This window comes from Moschus berezovskii, chromosome 17 (genome assembly GCF_049115385.1).
Source record: "Moschus berezovskii isolate FMDL1 chromosome 17, NW_MosBer_1.0, whole genome shotgun sequence".
NCBI classification, from domain to species: Eukaryota; Metazoa; Chordata; class Mammalia; order Artiodactyla; family Moschidae; genus Moschus; species Moschus berezovskii.
The window spans coordinates 52,940,410-52,959,280 of NC_142476.1; the positions used below are offsets into that span (position 1 = coordinate 52,940,410).

The 18,871-nt window shown below is 46.0% G+C and overlaps 1 protein-coding gene across 1 annotated transcript; it reads right to left on the reverse strand.

Moving 5' to 3' along the window:
• Window positions 1–1,664: 1,664 nt before the first annotated feature.
• Window positions 1,665–17,732, reverse strand: METTL13 (methyltransferase 13, eEF1A N-terminus and K55). Its single transcript, XM_055419635.2, has 8 exons — window positions 17,278–17,732; window positions 13,374–14,133; window positions 11,897–12,096; window positions 10,309–10,504; window positions 7,704–7,871; window positions 6,194–6,409; window positions 3,619–3,750; window positions 1,665–2,127 (listed from the first exon to the last, which is right to left on the reverse strand). The coding sequence occupies exons 1-8, from the start codon at window positions 17,428–17,430 to the stop codon at window positions 1,853–1,855; spliced, it is 2,100 nt and encodes a 699-aa protein (XP_055275610.2). The 5' UTR covers window positions 17,431–17,732; the 3' UTR covers window positions 1,665–1,852.
• Window positions 17,733–18,871: the final 1,139 nt, after the last annotated feature.

Consider the following 18,871-nt stretch of genomic DNA (forward strand, 5'->3'; position numbering starts at 1 on the left):
GCCTTGAGAGACACATGTAACCAACCTTACTCGTCTTACATACTCAGTCTTTCAAAAATTTAAAACGATTATCATCACCCCTGAGTGTCTCTTCCCACCTCCAAATGCTTCTCCCATGAGCCCAATTCCTTGGACTACTCTTCCTAAGACATAGTTGAGACTTTGTCATCATTCTGGTAATTCTCTAGCTTGGCTATGCCACCAAGTGTGATGTTGAAAGACTGCACAGCACCAGAGGGTGGTCTGACCGCACGGCAGTCAGATAGGACCCTCCAACTCAGACCCTCTATAACCTATCCTAATACCGGATGAGTTTACAAACTAGAAAATGATGGAGGATGCCAAAGCTGAGTCCCTTGGGGTAGAAGGCAAGCCAAGAGATAACTTTCCCTTTCCATGGTGCCAGGGAAGACCCTCTCCTGAAGAAGACCTAGTATTTCTAATGGATGTGATCTAAAAACATTATTCTGCACATACGGACTTCTTCTCAACGGGCTGCAAACTGTGTAAGGATGACAACACAATTTTGAACTATGCTTTGCCTCAAGGGTAGAGTCCATTTAAAGGGCATGTGGGGTGAGGAGCTGGGGTGGTGGATTTCCCATAGCACTGCTATTAAGTCAGTCTTGGCTTACTTACTATTAGAAGAGACGAACTGGCATAATAGTTTCAATTGGCTCAAGTGAGATTTGGGTTAGATGCGGTTTTGGTTTAACTACCCTTTATCTGAAATTACAAGAGACAGTGTATTGAATCACTCACTTAGAAATGTTCCTGGAACATGTTCATTTTTATTACTAATTTGTGCTTTCTGGCCGTTCTTAAACATCTTTACTTCCACTACAACTTTTTACAATGAGTCTGGCATGTAGCTGCCACTCAGTAAATGTGAGTAAACCAATACCAGAGACTTCAGACTGCTAAGACTCTGACACATGAGGTCATGGGGCCAAGTATATTCACTCCCACTGGGGGAACAGAATAGATGGCTTGGGCTATGAGAAAAGTTGTTAGAATGGGTCAAACTTATGGTTGCCGCTGGAAGGATGAGGGAAGAGATAGGAAGTCTGGGATGGACAGGTACCCACTGCTATATTTAAAATGGATAACCAACAAGGACCTACTTTATGGCACAGGGAACTCTACTCCATGTTATGTAGCAGCCTGGAGGGGAGGGGAGTTTACGGGAGAATGGATACCTGTATGCATATGGCTGAGTCCCTTTGCTGTCCACCTGAAACTATCACAACAGTTAACTGGCTATACTCCAATATAAAATAAAAAGTTTAATAAAAAATTGAAAAAAATAGAAGAGTGCGTTACCAGATTTTCAAAACATAGGAGCATGTCAGCAGTAATTTCATCTCCAGGGAGACAAAGTAAATGCTCTCTTAAATCTGTCTCACATCTATAGGGAGACTACCCTATTTATAGTCTTTTGGCACAAAATGCTCTACTGTCTATCTCACTTGAGATGGTTCCTATAGGACCAAGAGAGGGAAAAAGCAAAGAAAACCAGTAATCATGTGTGGTGTCTCCAGTCCTAAGGAGCTTGGGACACACTTGTTAAGGCATCATGCCTGCTGGAGCTCCAGCAGGGAACCTACTCAAGAACGTGGCACAGGAAGCAAAGGCGATCAACCCAAGCAGTACTGAAGAAGACAGCCCAGCAAAGACTTTTTTATTCTCCCAGACCTTCAGGCAACCTCACGAGCAGGAGGGCGCACGTAGATGAGTATGAAACTAAGAAAACTACGAGGCTTAATACACAATGTATTTCTTCAGTCTCTGGCAGGCCAGCAGCCTGAGGTCGGTCTGGCAGGAAGCCGAGAGGACTGCCTGGTCCGGACACTCACACTATCTTCACAGTGTTGAGCATGTCTGACAGGACATATGTGTCATCCCAGCCCTTTCCGGGCTTCCTCAGGGTCTGCTCCAAGGCCCGGGCCATTTCCAGGAGCTCTGGTGTAGCGAGCTTGCACTCAGAGTGAAGCTGACAGAACAAGATCTCGTTGACTTCACCCTCAATTCGCCGGACATACAGGAGGGGGAACACCGCCTTGAGCCCGGCCAGCACTGAGTCCTTTAGCCCCAGGTCTCTGCACACAAGGTTGAGGATAAAGACACCTGCAGGGTGAGAAAGGGAGAGAATGACCATGGTTCAGGGAACACAGGAGACAAGGTTCTGCTCTGAGGAATACAGCCATTCCTGATCCAGGGAGGCAGGTGGAGCAAGGGACACATCCATGGCAGCAGTGACTGTGCCGAGAACACACAGCATATGAAGGAAGAGAGAGTTAGGGGATGCGTGAACCATAAGAAGGCTTCAAGCTCATGTCTTGCTCTCTTGTGCTGCTAACAAACATGACCATTCTCCATGCCTCTATTTCACAAAGAATTGCTTTGAGAAAGAAAAAATTAATACCCCCAAGTAATTAATATCAATTTCAGAGAGAAATTATATTCCTGACATATATAAAAAATACCTTTATTTGTGACAATAAAAGTTCTAAATCAACTCTGCAAACCAAATCAAAAAACCTGGGAGGTGGTGAACATACGGATTAACAGCTCCAGCTTTTAAGTCATAAGGACCTGGGTTGCAGCCCTAAGCCTAATCATGTGTCATTTTGGCAAGTCTCTACCTCAGTTTCCTAATCTGAAAACAGGCGGCTCTTAAGATGAAAAAGCATACTGCCCAGTCCAGGACATGTGGGGTTGCTAGCATCACATGCTGGCAGGGATGTGAACTGCTATTAATACAACTGCTCTGTGACACTGTGTGTGATTGCATCTATAAACTGAATAAATGCATAATTTGTGATACAACAATTACAACCCCACATCTATGCCCAATACACCTGCACACACACTTCACCAAAAGGCATCTACCAGAATGTTAATGGCAGTACTTTCTATCAAATCCTGGAAAAAGAGAAAACCCCAATGCCAACAGTGGAAGGGATAAATTAATCGCGGTAGTCACCCAGTGATACCACCAGAGCAATAAAAAGGAAAGATGTCAACACAACACCATGAGTGAACCTCACAAACATCATGTTGAGTGAATGAAAAGAGAGAACACTCCGTATGGACAAAACTAAGCTGTGCTGACAGAAGTGAGGATGGTGGGCTTCCCTGGTGGATCAGTGGATTAAGAATCTGCCTGCCAATGCAAGGGACATGGGATTCATCCCTGGTCCGTGAAGATCCCACACACCATGGAGCAACTAAGCCCAGGCGCCACAACTATTGAGCCTGTGCTCTAGAGCCCGTGCTCTACAACACGAGGAGCCACCACAGTGAGAAGCCCACGCACCGCAAAAAAGAGCAGCCCCCATTCTCTGCAACTAGAGAAAGCCCAAGCGCTGCAACGAAGACCCAGAGCAGCCAAAAACAGATAAATAAAATTATTAAAAAAGAAGTGAGGCTGGTGGTTATCCTTGAGAGGAGGACAAGTTACTGAAAGGAGGTAAGAGGACTTGTAGGGGTGCTGGTAAATGGGTATGTTCAATCTGGGGAAACCAATCAAGCTACACACTTACGTGCATTTTCCATTAAAAAGAATCTTCCTAAAGGGCCCATCCCTTCTCCCTCGCCAGCCTCTATTTTTCATACCTTCGGGGCTCAAGATGCCTTTGACCTTCTGCAGGAAAAGCTGGGCCACAAACGCTGGGGGTGGACAGCTCATTCCCAGGGTTGGGTCCTTACTGTCCACATCGAACATTATGACGTCGTAGTGAGGCCGTGCTGGGAAAGAGAAGCAGATAAGTCTCTGTTTTTTGCTGGATAAAATAACACCATTCACATTCCTCCACATTTCCTCTGCGGCCTGTGGTGGGCACAGGTGGCTAAGTCAACAGGAGTGACATGGAAGATGTGGTGCCTAAGGGCACCAAAGTCACTGTCCAAGGCAGTTACATCATCGGGGCTCTGCTGGGAGTGCCCACGTCTAAGACAGCAGCATCATCTCATCTTCCTCTACATTTTAAAGCCCCTTCCACAGACACACATTTCTGGGGTCCACTCCAGCAGGATCATTACTCAGAGTCCATCTATACCAGTGATTTTCAACCCTGGCAGAACACTAGAGTCAAGTGGAAAAATCCTAAATACTCAGAGAACCTGGGCTCCACTCCTGAGCAACAGAGTTAAAAACTCCTGGGGTGGAGAAGAACAGATGGGACGGGAAGTGAGAAGCCTCTGGTACTTTTCTTAAGCTCCTCAGGTGATTCAAAATACAGTCAGAGATGAGAACCACTGATTTAGACAAAGCAGCTGCCTCTGCCTGTACGGGCTGACCCAGCAAATGGTATCTTTAACTTAACTCTGGAGAAAAATGTTCTCAAATTAAAGTCAGCAAATCTTTTCTAGTTACTTGAACAATTATTGGCTCAAGAAAGAAGGGATTTGTTCAACTGGTGAGAAAGAACTGATGATGAATCTGATCCACTCCTTACTAGAACGTTAGTTTTTGCAAGGGGTAGGCCTACGATATGAACAAGTGGTTTTTAGCAAACTGAGACAGTGCTAATGATTATTCAGTAACCAATATGTATTTACTTAGGACTACAACATGCCCATCACTATTCATAGCACAGATTTGATTTTGATTTTTTAAGAGCAGAACATGTTGGCTCATCAAAGTTCAAGGACAACCACGGCCCCCACCTGTGGCACTGAGTCCTCCAACAACCTGAAAGGTTGTTGTTAGAGACAAAGGCCAGAGTTGTTCAGATCTGGTCTAAAGGTCCTAACAATAGCAGCATATCCTGGATTGAGTACCTACCACATGCCTGGCACTGTTTTAAGTGCTTTCACATGTATTAGCTATCCTGGGTCTGGGCCCCCACCTAGGCCCCAACCACAGAGAGCAAACCTGGGAAACTCTGATAGAGTTCAGCTCACTTGGCAATTAAGGCAGCATTTGTCTAACCCTGCACCAAAATACTTCGGAGAAGGCAATGGCACCCCACTCCAGTACTCTTGCCTGGAAAATCCCATGGATGGTGGAGCCTGGTGAGTCGGACACAACTGAGCGACTTCCCTTTCACTTTTCACTTTCATGTGCTGGAGAAGGAAATGTCAACCCACTCCAGTGTTCCTGCCTGGAGAATCCCAGGGACAGGGGAGCCTGGTGGGCTTCCATCTATGGGGTCGCACAGAGTCAGACATGACTGAAGCAACTTAGCAGCAGCAGCAGCAAAATACTTACCCCCAGCATCCCATTTGCCACACCCTTCCTAGAAAATGCTCTAACCCAGCGAGAGCCAGAGCAACTATTACAGAATTGCAGACCAGGAAGGGCGGGTGGCCTGGACGCCCCAGGTTCAGGCAGGACAGAACCCACCTAACTTCTCCTTAAGTGCTGAACACTCTGCAAAACATCAGTCACCAGGAACCTATACATTAAGTTGCAGAAGCATCAGCAGAGCTATTAGAACACATTAACATGCCTTTTGTCCAAGTCTGGGATACAAATTATTAGAGAAAAATGGAGCCTTAATCCCAGCAGCAGCAGGGCTATTGGAATTCCCACTAATACCTGCATCAGGGTTTAACCCCAGCACTGTTGACACTGGGACCAGATCATTCTTTATCATCAGCAGCCATCCTGTGCATTGTAGGATGTTTAGCAGCATCCTTGGTCTCTACCCACTATTATGCCAGAAGCACACCTACCTAATGGTAGGCTGTGCTTTTACAACCAAAAAATGCCTGCTGACATTGCCAAACACCCTGGGCTTAGAATCACTCATCTACATGAATGATGTTTTACTCCACTTCTGGCTTCACCTCGAGCTGAAAGATTTACAGAACACATCTCCCAACACACATACCCAACATTTCTTCCCCTTTACCTAACTCAGCTCCAGACACTGACTTTCTTGGGATGATGAGGTGGTGGCAAGGTCACAGGGTCAGAAGAGATTCAGAAGAGGAGCCCCCTGATTTTTTAACAGTGAGGCATGAAACAGTCTGTTTTACTTGTTGCCACAGCCTAACCCCTAACAGCGCTGAGCAGATGATAGACACTCTATATTTACTGAATAAATATGTCAACCAATGAGGGAACAAATGAACAGGTCAAAGACTGGGATAATGCTCATATCTCTTAGAGGTTAGGTTGCAGGCCTGACAACCTTGAATCAATCTTTCCTCAACACCCCTCCAAATTCTCCAACAGCAATACCTTCTTCTTCTGCCAGGCTGGTTATAAAGTCCAGGCCATCTGCGATGTGGACCTTCATCCGGTCGCTCTGGGAAAAGCCGAACCACTGGGTGGCCACTTCCAACATAGAGGGGTCTATCTCCACAGCATGGATGTGGGACTTTGGGAAATGATCGTGGATAAAGAGAGGGAGGCTTCCCCCGCCCAGGCCTACCACCAACAGTGCCAGTGGGGTTTCTGTAATAAAGAAGAAAAGCATTATGTTACCATCTGCCCACTGTAAAGTTCTGCACCAGCCTTAGAGAGGACAAAAGAGAAAGTCAGATTGTTCACTCTGGCCAGAAGATACAGATTTAGAGACTTGGCCTCCCTTATCTCTTTCTAGAAATTCAGGAGTCAATTTAATATACGTAAACTCAACTCTGGCCTCATGATCCTTCCTTTACTAGTTCCAGAAGAGCAATCAGTATGTTATTATTATGGTTCCTTAAACACCGCAAAGCCCTCAGCTGACATTACAGCAATAATCCCCACCATCAGAATCATTAAACCCCTCTATGAAACAAGAGGGACAATGGGCAACATCTTGTCCATGATCACAGGGCATGTAGATATGATGCACTCTGCCGAGCTTCCAACTCAAAGGCCACAGCTACCTTTAATAAGACACATCCAACAAGTGAAGGAAGTCCATCCAAGTTCCAGAAGTCACAGGAAAACAAAGGCCCAAATCCTACACTCAAGTTCAGAGAAACAGGGGATGAAAGAAGATATGATACAAGAATGATTCACCAAAAAAAGAGAAACCCTGAGGATTAAATGTAACAACTGAGAATCCAGTGACACATATCAGCACCAAGATAGATCACAAGTATAGGGTATTTCAACAGGACATACTCAGGGACTTCAGGGAGAAGACAGTTACAAGAGTGGACAGAAACAAATATTTTTGCTCCTGTGGTCAGATCCTAACCTATTATCAGCAGTAAAGCTATGACTGTACTACCTATACTATGGATTTTTTTAAAAGCAGAAATTCAAGAAAGAATTACATCTGGCACTCAAATAATGCAAAACTGAAAAGCCAGAAATTTTCCTAAAGTACACAGGTATTTCTCTGGAGATGTGATTTTTAAATGTTCCATCTGGTTACAGGGTATATGGATATGCAAAAATTCATCAAGCTGAACAACTAAAGATCCACTCAGTTTATAGATTTCACTGAAGATATTTTATACATTAATTTTTAAAACTGTAGTTAATTTTACACTAATTTTTAAATAAATGAATAGAAGAAAAAAATGGAGATATCAGCATGTATGTCTGTTTAAAGATTACAATTCAAGTTTGTGGGAAAAGTTACTTGGATGTTCATGAATGATGCAGAAGACAGTTGGGAATAAGAAAGACATGAATATACGTGCATCTGTTGATCTGTAATCATGGTTCTTAAAATGCAAGAGAGCCAACCCTGATGACATCTGTAATCTTACACATTTCCTACTGTGGAAGGCTGTGGCGACCTCCTCACCTAGAAGCAGCTCCGGGTTTTTCAGCAGCGCAAGGCCAGCGATCATGGCTTTGTGGTGTTCACAGCACAGGTAATTCTTATCAATGGACTGCCCCGGGGCTACAGGGAGGTCCTCTGGGGTATCAGGAGGCCGATGCTTCTTCCTGTCCTTTTTCCGTTTCTTCTGGGCTAGATCAGAGACACAGACGAATGAGGCTGTGTGTGAGGTACTCCACTCCTTGGAAAGTAAAGCACACGAGCAGCAGTGTGCTGCAGCTGGCTGATTGAGACTCGGGAACCAACGGTGAAATATGCAGGCATTCTGTGAACTGGCTGACAGGTGGGTAGCTTGAAATTTGTCCGTGGTGGCCATTTTCATGCACAGAAATTAGCAAACAGTACAATTCATGGCTTTTTTTCCCCAAAGAGTGGGTGGTTCAACATTTAACACATGCCAGGGTGTCAGGAAAGGGAAGTGGCAAAGAAAACACCCAAAAACTGAGAACACTGGGAATACTTGTGAGGGGTGCTGCTGCTGCTGCTGCTGTTAAGTCACTTCAGTCGTGTCCGACTCTGTGTGACCCCACAGACGGCAGCCCATCAGGCTCCCCCGTCCCTGGGATTCTCCAGGCAAGAACACTGGAGTGGGTTGCCATTTCCTTCTCCAATGTGTGAAAGTGAAAAGTGAAAATGAAGTCGCTCAGTCGTGTCCGACCCACAGCGACCCCACGGACTGGAGCCTACCAGGCTCCTCCATCCATGGGATTTTCTAGGCAAGAGTACTGGAGTGGCTTGCCATTGCCTTCTCCGAGGGGTGCTAGTACTTCTTTAGGAAACATAAAGCCGCTCACAGGAGAGAAGTTTATTCATGAGTTTTTTTAAGCAGAAAAGAACTGAAAGTTACTAATTACTGCCCCTGAGCCAATTATCGTACCAGGACTCTTACTTCTGTAGCTGTAACAACCCTCTTATTCCAATTCTCAGCAGATAGAAAATCTGGCAGTGCAGCTAGGACTTGAATGTGGGACTGCCTGTCTCCAACACCTACCATCTTTCAACTGCATCACACAGATGGTAACACACACCACCCCAGTGGACAAGGACATCACCAATGTTCCCAGAAGGGGAAAAATCCTTCAAAAGGTCCCTTTACATTTCCTCTCCCTACTCTCTCGACTGCGCCAGGACAGAGTGAACAGCTGGTTTTGCTGTTTTTCTAGGGACCAGCTGCACTCCACAGCAGCATTGGGCAGCGATGTGTGAGGGGCTGCCCGATTTAACGTAACAATCAGAAAGGTTAAATCACTTTTTAACACATTCTCCTTCTTCTCACCAATACTCCCATAGGAAAATCATTCCCATGAGAAATAAGTGATGGTAAGAAGACTAGGATCTTGACAACAATGTGGGGAAAAAAACTTGAAACCAAATTGGAGGGGAATATCTTCTTTGAAGCAATGTTACTGATTTTTCGGTGAGACGAAGCTGAAACAACCTGCACCTCAAGTGACCCAACGACAGCTCGGAAACCCAGCAAACACAGGTGCACTTGACCAGGGGACACCCCTCAAGAGAAAACTGTCCTGCAGAGAGTCACCTGACCCTGAGCTCTGGGCAAACCCAGGACCTCATGAAGTTTTGAACTCTCTCTTTTCACTCTCCTTCCAGATGGCCTTGCCAACAGGACAGCATGGTCATCAGGCAAAGGAAACTTCTAAGAATCAGAAAAGCCAATTTCAGATTCCAAGCCTGAGTCTCTGGGCCTCAAAAGGGAAGTTATACTGGAGAGGTGGAGGGGAGGAGCATTCACTTCTACTCTACACATCTGATTTGTGAACTGATTACAATAAGCAAGTATTGCTTTTGAAGTACAAATATATACATCGGAGAAAACAGCAGGTGAAAAAAATGATTGCTTTCCCCCTTAGCGGGTGTTTTGAGCAGCATCTGGGAGACCACGTAAAAGGGATCCTAGAGAACATGGTCTGGATCTACCCTGTCTAAGCCTGTAACCCTAGCTACCTGTGTCTATTTACATTTAAATATAAGTTCATTGGAAATAAATAAGATTAAAGATGCAGCTCTTTAATAATCATAACAGCCATGTTCCTAATGCTCAGCATCCACACTGGACAGCTCACTGGGTAGTAAATATTTCCTTCACTGCAGAAAGTTCTACTGGACAGCACTGGACTAGGTGATGTCTAGGGCACCCACAACTCTGCAATCCTCTAAACCAGGTGCTAGGAGGTGGTTATAAGGAGGAGAGCAGGCCTACTGAATTAATATACAGACGCATATGGAGCAACTTATAGAATAGGTGGTCTCTGAACTCCAGGCATTAAGGCGATGGTCACATTTATTTGGTAAACCACCACACCCTCCTCCTTATCATTTTAGAGCCAGGCTTTGCTCAAGAAGAGAATATCGACCTCCCTTCTGTTCATCACCACTCACACTCTAAGAGCCCAGAAGATAAGAGGATGACCCACGGAGCCATGTGCCTCTGGTCACAGATATCCAGGTCTGTCCTACAACTCCGCCAAGCTCCCAAGTCTTTCTGGCCACCCCACATTGTCCATATCACAGCCACAGGGTCACCGACACCACGTCCACGATGCCTCACCTCTGTGAGACACATCCTGCAGCAGCCTGGCTTCTGACTGCACCACGTTCCTGTTGCTGAGGAAGATGAGCCGCCGGAAGTAGCGCTTGTCATCCCCCTGCACGTCCTCGATGACGTAGTCGCCGCTCAACGGGCTGCAGTCTTGGTGCTGAACGATCCGGACCCCAATGTCCCCACCCACAGACAGGAAGGGCACCTGAAGGAACAGCAGAGCTGTGGTCGAAATGCCAGCTCCATTGAGAAAGATGAGAAAGTCTCTTGCCTTTGTGTCTCTGTGAGGAATCCCCACACCAAGGACCTGTATAGCAACAACCCCAAAGATTCGCCACTCCGTCAAAGTCCTTTTCTGGGGCATTTGACTAGATCTCAAAAAGCTTAATCCATCTTTTTGAAAACCAACTGAATAAAGATTCCCCAAACCACTAGTGAAATGCAGTTGGTTCTCCACAAGAAAAACAGGAGTTTCTCAAGAGGAATTCCTAAAAGGACTTTCAACAGTCCAAGACAATGAAAGTGAGAAGCAACCCTGAAGAGGGACCAGAACCATGAAAGAAGAAATGTGAGCTGGGATAAAGGTACCAAAATCCACGGGCAAAGCAACCTCTCCAAATTTGGAAAAATTTCTCCCTTCCCCCAGTGATTCTCATCTTTTTCCTGCATTTTACTAAACAGGAAAAAGAGAAAATGAGGAAAAAAAATATATTTCCCCCTAAACTTTTCCATTCCTTTTCCAATCTTCACACTTAATTCTTTTTAAAGACATAGGAGTATTTAATCATCATGAGGGACTCCGAACTTTGAGAGAAAATTCACAAAAGAACCTTCCCACAAGTTCTGGGTCTCTCTAATGATACTAACCCCAGTCTTCAGGAAGCATCACAGACTTACTAATCTGTAAGCACAAGCCAGCCTTGTGGGCAGAACCACAGGTTGAGAACCCAGGAGACTGGCTTCTTCTTTCCAGGTCTGTTACTATAGCCCCGAGACTCCAGGTAGGTTGTCTTTCCCATCTATCAAGAAGGATAAACTTTTTCTATAAAGTCCTTGCAGTACAGTCAATCACCCTGTCTTATGACCAGGATAGCACAAGACAGACCGTGTCAACTGATAATACCATATCACCATTTTGGCAAAAACCTTCAGTTCCCTTCCTAGAGAAACATCAAACCCATGGAGTTAATATTTTGAAAATTAAGGTGAGCTCTTTTGGCCCTTTCCCACTCTACCTCACACAATGATGGTTCTAAGGAGCAAAATGGCCAAGGAAATTCTGTGCAAAGTGCATTAAGGAGAACTGTCTGAGTAATCCACAGTGTGAGGAGCTGGAGGTGGAGACTTCCTTCATGCTGTCCAAGAGGCCCTGCAGACAGATGCTACTATGGGTCTCAATAAAGGCAATCACTCACCTTCCACTCACTGCCTGGGACATAATCTCTACCCACTTAGCTCTTAGCTGCTGGTATGCCCTCCGGGAACAGTCTAGGGTCACAGACCCTAGTCCTAGCTTCTTCCAAGACAACCTCTACCTTCCTGACTCTTAATACGACTTCTCCAGAGACCCTGAAAGCTGCTACCCAAGCCTTCTTACCTGCAGCTGGGCGGGCATCCCGGCCGGGGCCAGCTCCATGACTCTGGCCGACAGCTCAGCCTGGATGCTGTCCATGCCTTCATACTGCTGACCTCGGTGAAGGGCCACTGTGATCAGCCTCCTGAAGCCTGCACTGGCTGCCAGCTGCTTCCGGCCCTCCTCCATGCCAAACAGCCACTCGGTCTCCCGACCCTGGGGGACTGGAAAGAGGCATTTCTTGACAGCAAGTCCTGGGAAATGTTCAAGCCCACAATCAACATGCCCCACGTGGCAAAGAGCCAGGCCATCCCTTCCAACTGTGACCTACTGAGGGGCTATCAATTCCCTACACAAGGCCCACTGCCAGCAGACCCATGGCAGGACCCAGTGTGGGAAAAAAGTGTGGGTGTGTAAGGGGAGGGAGGCAAGTACCAAGTGTAAGAAAAACAGTAATAATGCTAACATTTCTTACATCCCAGGCATGATTCCAAACAGTTTACAAACAGAAACTAATCAAATCTTCACAACAGCCCAAGATGCAGGAAGCGTATTACTATTTCCATTTTTTAAATGAGAAAATTAAGACACAGAAGTTACTCTATTTGCCCAAATTCACACAGCTAGTAACTGGCTAAGCTAGGACTCAAACCCAGGCAGTCCAGCCCCAGAATCCATGCTCACATCCACTGTGCTATTTGTTCCCACAGGTGGACAGTTAGGATAATGGAATACTTGGAAAAATGGATTCCATGTTAAGAAACCAATTACCAGCACGACGTATCAATAACTTCACATTTGTCTAGAATATTCTACTTTTGAAAGCATTTCCTCATACTATCTCTGTTGATCATTACTAAGGTGAACCTGGTATCATTTACCCCTTTCAATAATAAGACTAACATTTGTAAAACTTATCATGTGCCAGGCACTATTCTAAGAGGTTTTATGCTTTTCACAACTACAGAAGACAGTTACGACCTCACTTTATAGAGGAGAAAACTGAGGCACAGAAAGAACACTAACTCATCCAGAAGCATCCCGAAGGGACTGAGCCAGGAATGGAAACCAGCCTGGTCCCAGAGCTGCCTTTTTCAGCAGCTACTCTGTCCTGTTTGCATAAACTCAGCAGAGAAGCATAGAGACTTCTCCAGGTCATGCTGCTCACAAGCTACAAGGCTCCTTGCTTCTACTACTCTGTTACAAAGTAACATCTCTACAATTTAGCTTGACCTGCCTAAATTTATCTGTATTACTTCTCCCTACTCCAGACCAACCCCATTCTCACACTTGATCAGGCCTTTGCCATGCAAGACAGGACATAAACCTCAGATTCAAGCAGGCGGCTCCCCCTTCCTTACGTCGTGGCCAGTCTAACCTCTCAAAGTACCACCCCCTTGCAAGATCAAGCCAGCCAAGGCATACCCATCCACCAAATCCCCAGATCCAGCCCCTGTAAGCCAGCCCCCTTCAGGAAAGAGAGGGAGCAATCCCAACTCACTGATGAAAATGGCAAAATGATTGTCCCGCGATGGTTTCACAGTGGGGCTGTCCACCACGTGGAGGGTGTAGCGTGGCTCCCCCGTGTCCCCACTGCACAAGTCCAGGGACACACTCCCCAGCCCGGCCTTGCGGTACAGCTGGCTGCACAGCCAGGCATATTGCTGCCGCTCCCGCACCGCCTCGGCCAGCCGCTCGGCACTCTCCAGCCGCACAGGCTTGCCCTGCTCCTGAGCACACAGCTCAAAGATCTGAAGGGCAGAGCCAGTGACCGGCCTGAACTTGGTCATGATGAAGGCAAAGACAGGCAGGGAGAACCGAGGCTCTGCTTCCAACAGCTGGTCCTGGCTGCTGGCCACCTGGTGCACCCTCACCATCCACCCCTCCCGAGAGAAGTGACCCACTGCTTTCTTCAGGATGTGAGCCTGAGCCAGGGAGATGCAGAGGTAGCGACCGCCCACCTGCAGGACACGGCCAACCTCAGCCAGCATCCTGTCCACCTGCTGCAGGGTCTTCTCCTCCTCATCTGTCAGGACAGCGTCCAGGGTGCCCTTGTCCAACACCACCTGGAACGAGGCGTCAGGGAACTCCATCTGTGTCATGTCCATCTTCAAGAAGCTCATCCTGGGCCGTCGGCTGGCATTGCGCTCCTTCATTTGCTTGATGACAACCTCGCTAATGTCAATATTCACTATATCCTGATAGCCCACATCATACAGCTGCTCGCTTAGCTCTGAGTTACCACATCCAACCACCAGCACCTAGGAAGAAGAAAAAAAACAAGACGGAGGTGATCAAGGCAAAGGAATGAGAACACCACTACAGAGTTGATTCTAGGCTCTATCAAAACTCACTAGTAACAAATCACATTTAGTTATAACAATGCAAGTTACACAGAAGCCGACTAACCAGGGTTGTTCTTTTCTCTGAAACAAGCCTTTATTAATCAAGTGCAGGAACAAACTAACCATGGTTGTTCTTTTCTCTGAATCAAACATATACTCAATAATTGATAGAAAGTCACAGAATCCAAATATAAGTAGTTACAACTGAAATCTATTTGTTTTACTGTTAAAAATGTAACTTACAAAACAGAAAGAGACTCACAGACTTAGAGAAGGTACTTATGGTTGCAAAGGGGAAGGATGAAGGCAAGGAATAATTTGAGAGTTTGCAATGAACATGTATACACTGCTGTATTTAAAATGGAAAACCAACAAGAAACTACTGTATAGCACATGGAACTCTTCTCAATGTTGTGTGGCAGCCTGGATGACAGGGGAGTTTGGAGAATGGATAATGTATATGTATGGCTGAGTCCTCTTTGCTAATCACCTGAAACTACTGCAAAACTGTTAATCGCCTAGATGGCAAGAATACACAGAAGAACTACACAAAAAAAGATCTTCATGACCCAGATAACCATGATGGTGTGATCACTCACCTAGAGCCAGATATCCTGGAATATGAAGTCAAGTGGGCCTTAGGAAGCATCACTATGAACAAAGCTAGTGGAGGTGATGGAATTCCAGTTGAGCTATTTCAAATCCTAAAAGATGATGCTGTGAAAGTGCTGCACTCAGTATGCCAACAAATTTGGAAAACTAAGTAGTGGCCACAGGACTGAAAAAGGTCAGTTTTCATTCCAATCCCAAAGAAGGGCAATGCCAAAGAATGTTCAGATTACTGCACAATTGCACTCATCTCACACGCTAGCAAAGTAATGCTCAAAATTCTCCAAGCCAAGCTTCAACAGTACATGAACTGTGAACTTCCAGATGATCAAGCTGGATTTAGAAAAAGCAGAGGAACCAGAGATCAAATTCCCAATATCCGCTGGATCACAGAAAAAATCAAGAGCATTCCAGAAAACATCTACTTGGGTCTTATTGACTACACCAAAGCCTTTGACAGTGTAGATTACAACAAACTATGGAAAATTCTTAAAGAGATGGGAATACTAGACCACCTTACCTACCTCATGAGAAGTCTGTATGCAGGTCAAGAAGCAACAATTAGAACTGGACATGGAACAACAGACTGGTTCCAAATTGGGAAAGGAGTACATCAAAGTTGTATATTGTCACCCTGCTTATTTAACTTCTATCATGAGAAACACTGGGCTGGATGAAGCACAGGCTGGCATCAAGATTGCCAGGAGAAATATCAGTAACCTCAGATATGCAGATGACACCACCCTTATGTCAGAAAGCGAAGAGGAACTGAAGAGCTTCTTGATGAAAGTGAAAGAGGAGAGTGAAAAAGTTGGCTTAAAACTCAACATTCAGAAAACTAAGATCATGGCATCCAGTCCCATCACTCCATGGTAAATAGATGGGGAAACAAGGGAGACAGTGACAGACTTTATTTTGGGCTCCAAAATCACTGCAGATGATGACTGCGGTCATGAAATTAAAAGACGCTTGCTCCTTCAAAGAAAAGCTATGACCAACCTAGACAGCATATTAAAAAGCAGAGACATTACTTTACCAACAAAGGTCTGTCTAGTCAAAGCTATGGTTTTTCCAGTAGTCATGTATGGATGTAAGAGTTGGACTATAAAGAAAGCTGAGCACCGAAGAATTGATGCTTTTGAACTGTGATATTGGAGAAGACTCTTTAGAGTCCTTGGACTGCAAGATCAAACCAGTCAATCCTAAAGGAAATCAGTCCTGAATATTCATTGGAAGGACTGATGCTGAAGCTGAAACTCCAATACTATGGCCACCTGATGTGAAGCAATGACTCATTGGAAAAGACCCTGATGCTGGGAAAGATTGAAGGCAGGAGGAGAAGGGGACAATAGACGATAAGATGGTTGGATGGCATCACCGACTCGATGAACATGAATTTGAGCAAGCTCTGGGAGTTGGTGATGAACAGGGAAGCCTGGCATGCCCCAGCTAGGGGTTGCAAAAAGTTGGACACAACTGAGCGACTGAACTGAATTGAACTGAACCCCAATACAAAAAGTTAAAAAAAAAAATCTAGGTCTGACATAATCCTATTCCACTCATGCCCTGGGTTCCAACTCATGATATTCTGCTATTTTCTGAAGCCAAACTTAAAACACAAGTTGTTGCCTCCCTTTTTACTGAGCAATCTTCCCATTGACCCTTCAAAATTCTGTCCCATCTCTGGTAAAGCATGGTACTGTGACAATTGGATAAACTTTTTAGCTAGGTAGGCCTAAGTCTAAATCCCCACATGACCATTTACTACATTTATGATCTTGGGCAAGAAACTGGCTCTCAGAGCCTCAGTTTCCACATCTGTAGAATTCGTGTACTATCACTCACCTTGAAATTTATCATAAGAACTCAATGACTGAACACACACACACACACACGCAGCACCCAGCATAAAGTCTGGCTCTTAGAGTTTCTTCCTTGAATGTTCCTTTTCTACCCTCTTCCTTCCCTACTTCCAGTACAACCCCATCTCTGTCCAACCTATTACTGTCCTTATCACTTCTGGAATGTGCCCAAGGTTCATATGCCAATGCATTTGCCGCTAAAGGGATGAGCACAGCGCCTTAAAGTGTGGGCTCACAACAACTATTTGGTAACAGATTAATTTATCAGTTAAGCCACGGATTCTACCAGTTCCCCGGGCATTCACAGTGACACTTTCTTCACTAGGAGGAGCTACCTAGGTTGCACTACTTAATAAGTCATTCTTCCTGTGAGGTTACTAATTCAAGAATGATCTGGGGGTGGAAGCTGTTATCTGAAAACCTGTAGAAGGGTATTTTGTAATTACCTTTTAGCCGCAATGTTGCATGAAAGCCTGAAAATACCGGCCCAATTAGGGCCCCCACGCCGGTCACGGTCTACCAAATGCAGGATTTCTGTTTTCAGTTCCTACTTTCCAGAGTACACACCGGGCTGCCAGGCCGCGCTTACCTTTTCCCTGGGCTTGATGTATTTGTGCAGCACCCCGCACAGTTCCAGGTAGGTTCCATACCACTCGAAAGCTTTCTTTCCTCGCTGCTGGAAGAACTTCTCCCAATAGTCAACGGAGCCAAACTCCTTAGAGCTTTTAGGTAAGAGATTCATATTCCCACTACTCGAGCTGCGTCTTCAAGATTCCTGCTCCCTGTGTGGTACCATCAGAGGGACTTCCCCACACGTTGGCTCTGGGACACCGCCGCGGGAATTCTTTCCACGGACAAACAGCCTCATTTATTTGTTTCCAACTCAAAATCCAAAGGGACGATTCTTACACGCTCACCGCACCCGCAAGACACTGACCCTAATAAACGTTCACCCTTTGATCCACGCCCAGCGCCCCGACCCACGTGGGGAGCCCCTCACACTTTTTCAGAGTTCGGTTTCAGAACCGGCTATCATATCCGGGTGCGAGGCTTCGCGATTGGTCGGTTGCACAGACCATCCCAGCAGCTCATTGGTCAGTGATTTTCGTTCCTGACACCTAAGTGGCTGCAGCGACCTCGCCTCACACCCGCGACTTCGTCGCTGACTCCCCGCGTTTATTTACGTGAGCCGGAACGGGGCGGGGCCGCGGGCCGGAGGCGGGGCGGAAGCCGGGCCGTCGCAGTGAGCGCCGCACGGGGGCAGCCTTCTCAGCTCTGGACGTCCCAGCCTTGGGAGAGAGCTCTGCCCGAGCTCGGTGCTCCTGACCTCGGTATTTCGTCTCTAAACTCTCAAGAGCCACCCAAAGGCTGAGCGCCGCTGGCGGTGCGCACCCTGGAGGAGGGGACCTCCGAAAGGAAAAAACCTGTAGATTAGAAGGAAGGGGCCTGTGCCGATTCACCAGGTCTATTTCCCAAGAATTTGCATTTCTAACCAGCTCCCTGGTGGCTCAGATGGTAAAGTATCTGCCTACAATGCGGGAGACCTGGGTTCAATCCCTGGGTCGGGAAGATCCTCTGGAAAAGGAAATGGCAACCCACTCCAGTACTCTTGCCTGGAAAATCCCATGGATGGAAAAGCCTGGTAGGCTACAGTCCATGGGGTCACAAAGAGTCGGACACGACTAAGCGACTTCACCTTACCTAATCAGCTCCCTGGTAATACCAACGATGATACCCAGGGACCACACTTTGAGAACTGCTGTTAAGAGATGAGGCAAAATGGATGTTTCCAACTCCACAATTTTAAGAGACGATCTAAAAGCCTTCTACGAGAACCTGAAAAAACATGTATTTTCATGTACCACTTGCTGAGTTCACATTATTTCCTCTCTACTTAAGGTGAACTGGAAGGAGGCTTGTCTTAGGTAAGCCTCAGAGGCTTCAGCTACGGCAGCGTGCAGGGTTCCTAAGGGGTGTGACGTCCGTTTTCTCAAAGAGCACTTACTGAAAGCAGAGGACGCTGTGCTTGAATTGTTTCCCAATACCAAAGTAACAAAACAACATAGCCTCTGCCTTCTCAAGGACTGATTCAATATTTTAAGGGTGTAAATATGAGCCCATCACTGTGGTGAAAGCTAAGGATGCCATAGTAAGGAAAGCAACGGTGTGGAAGAACACATCAA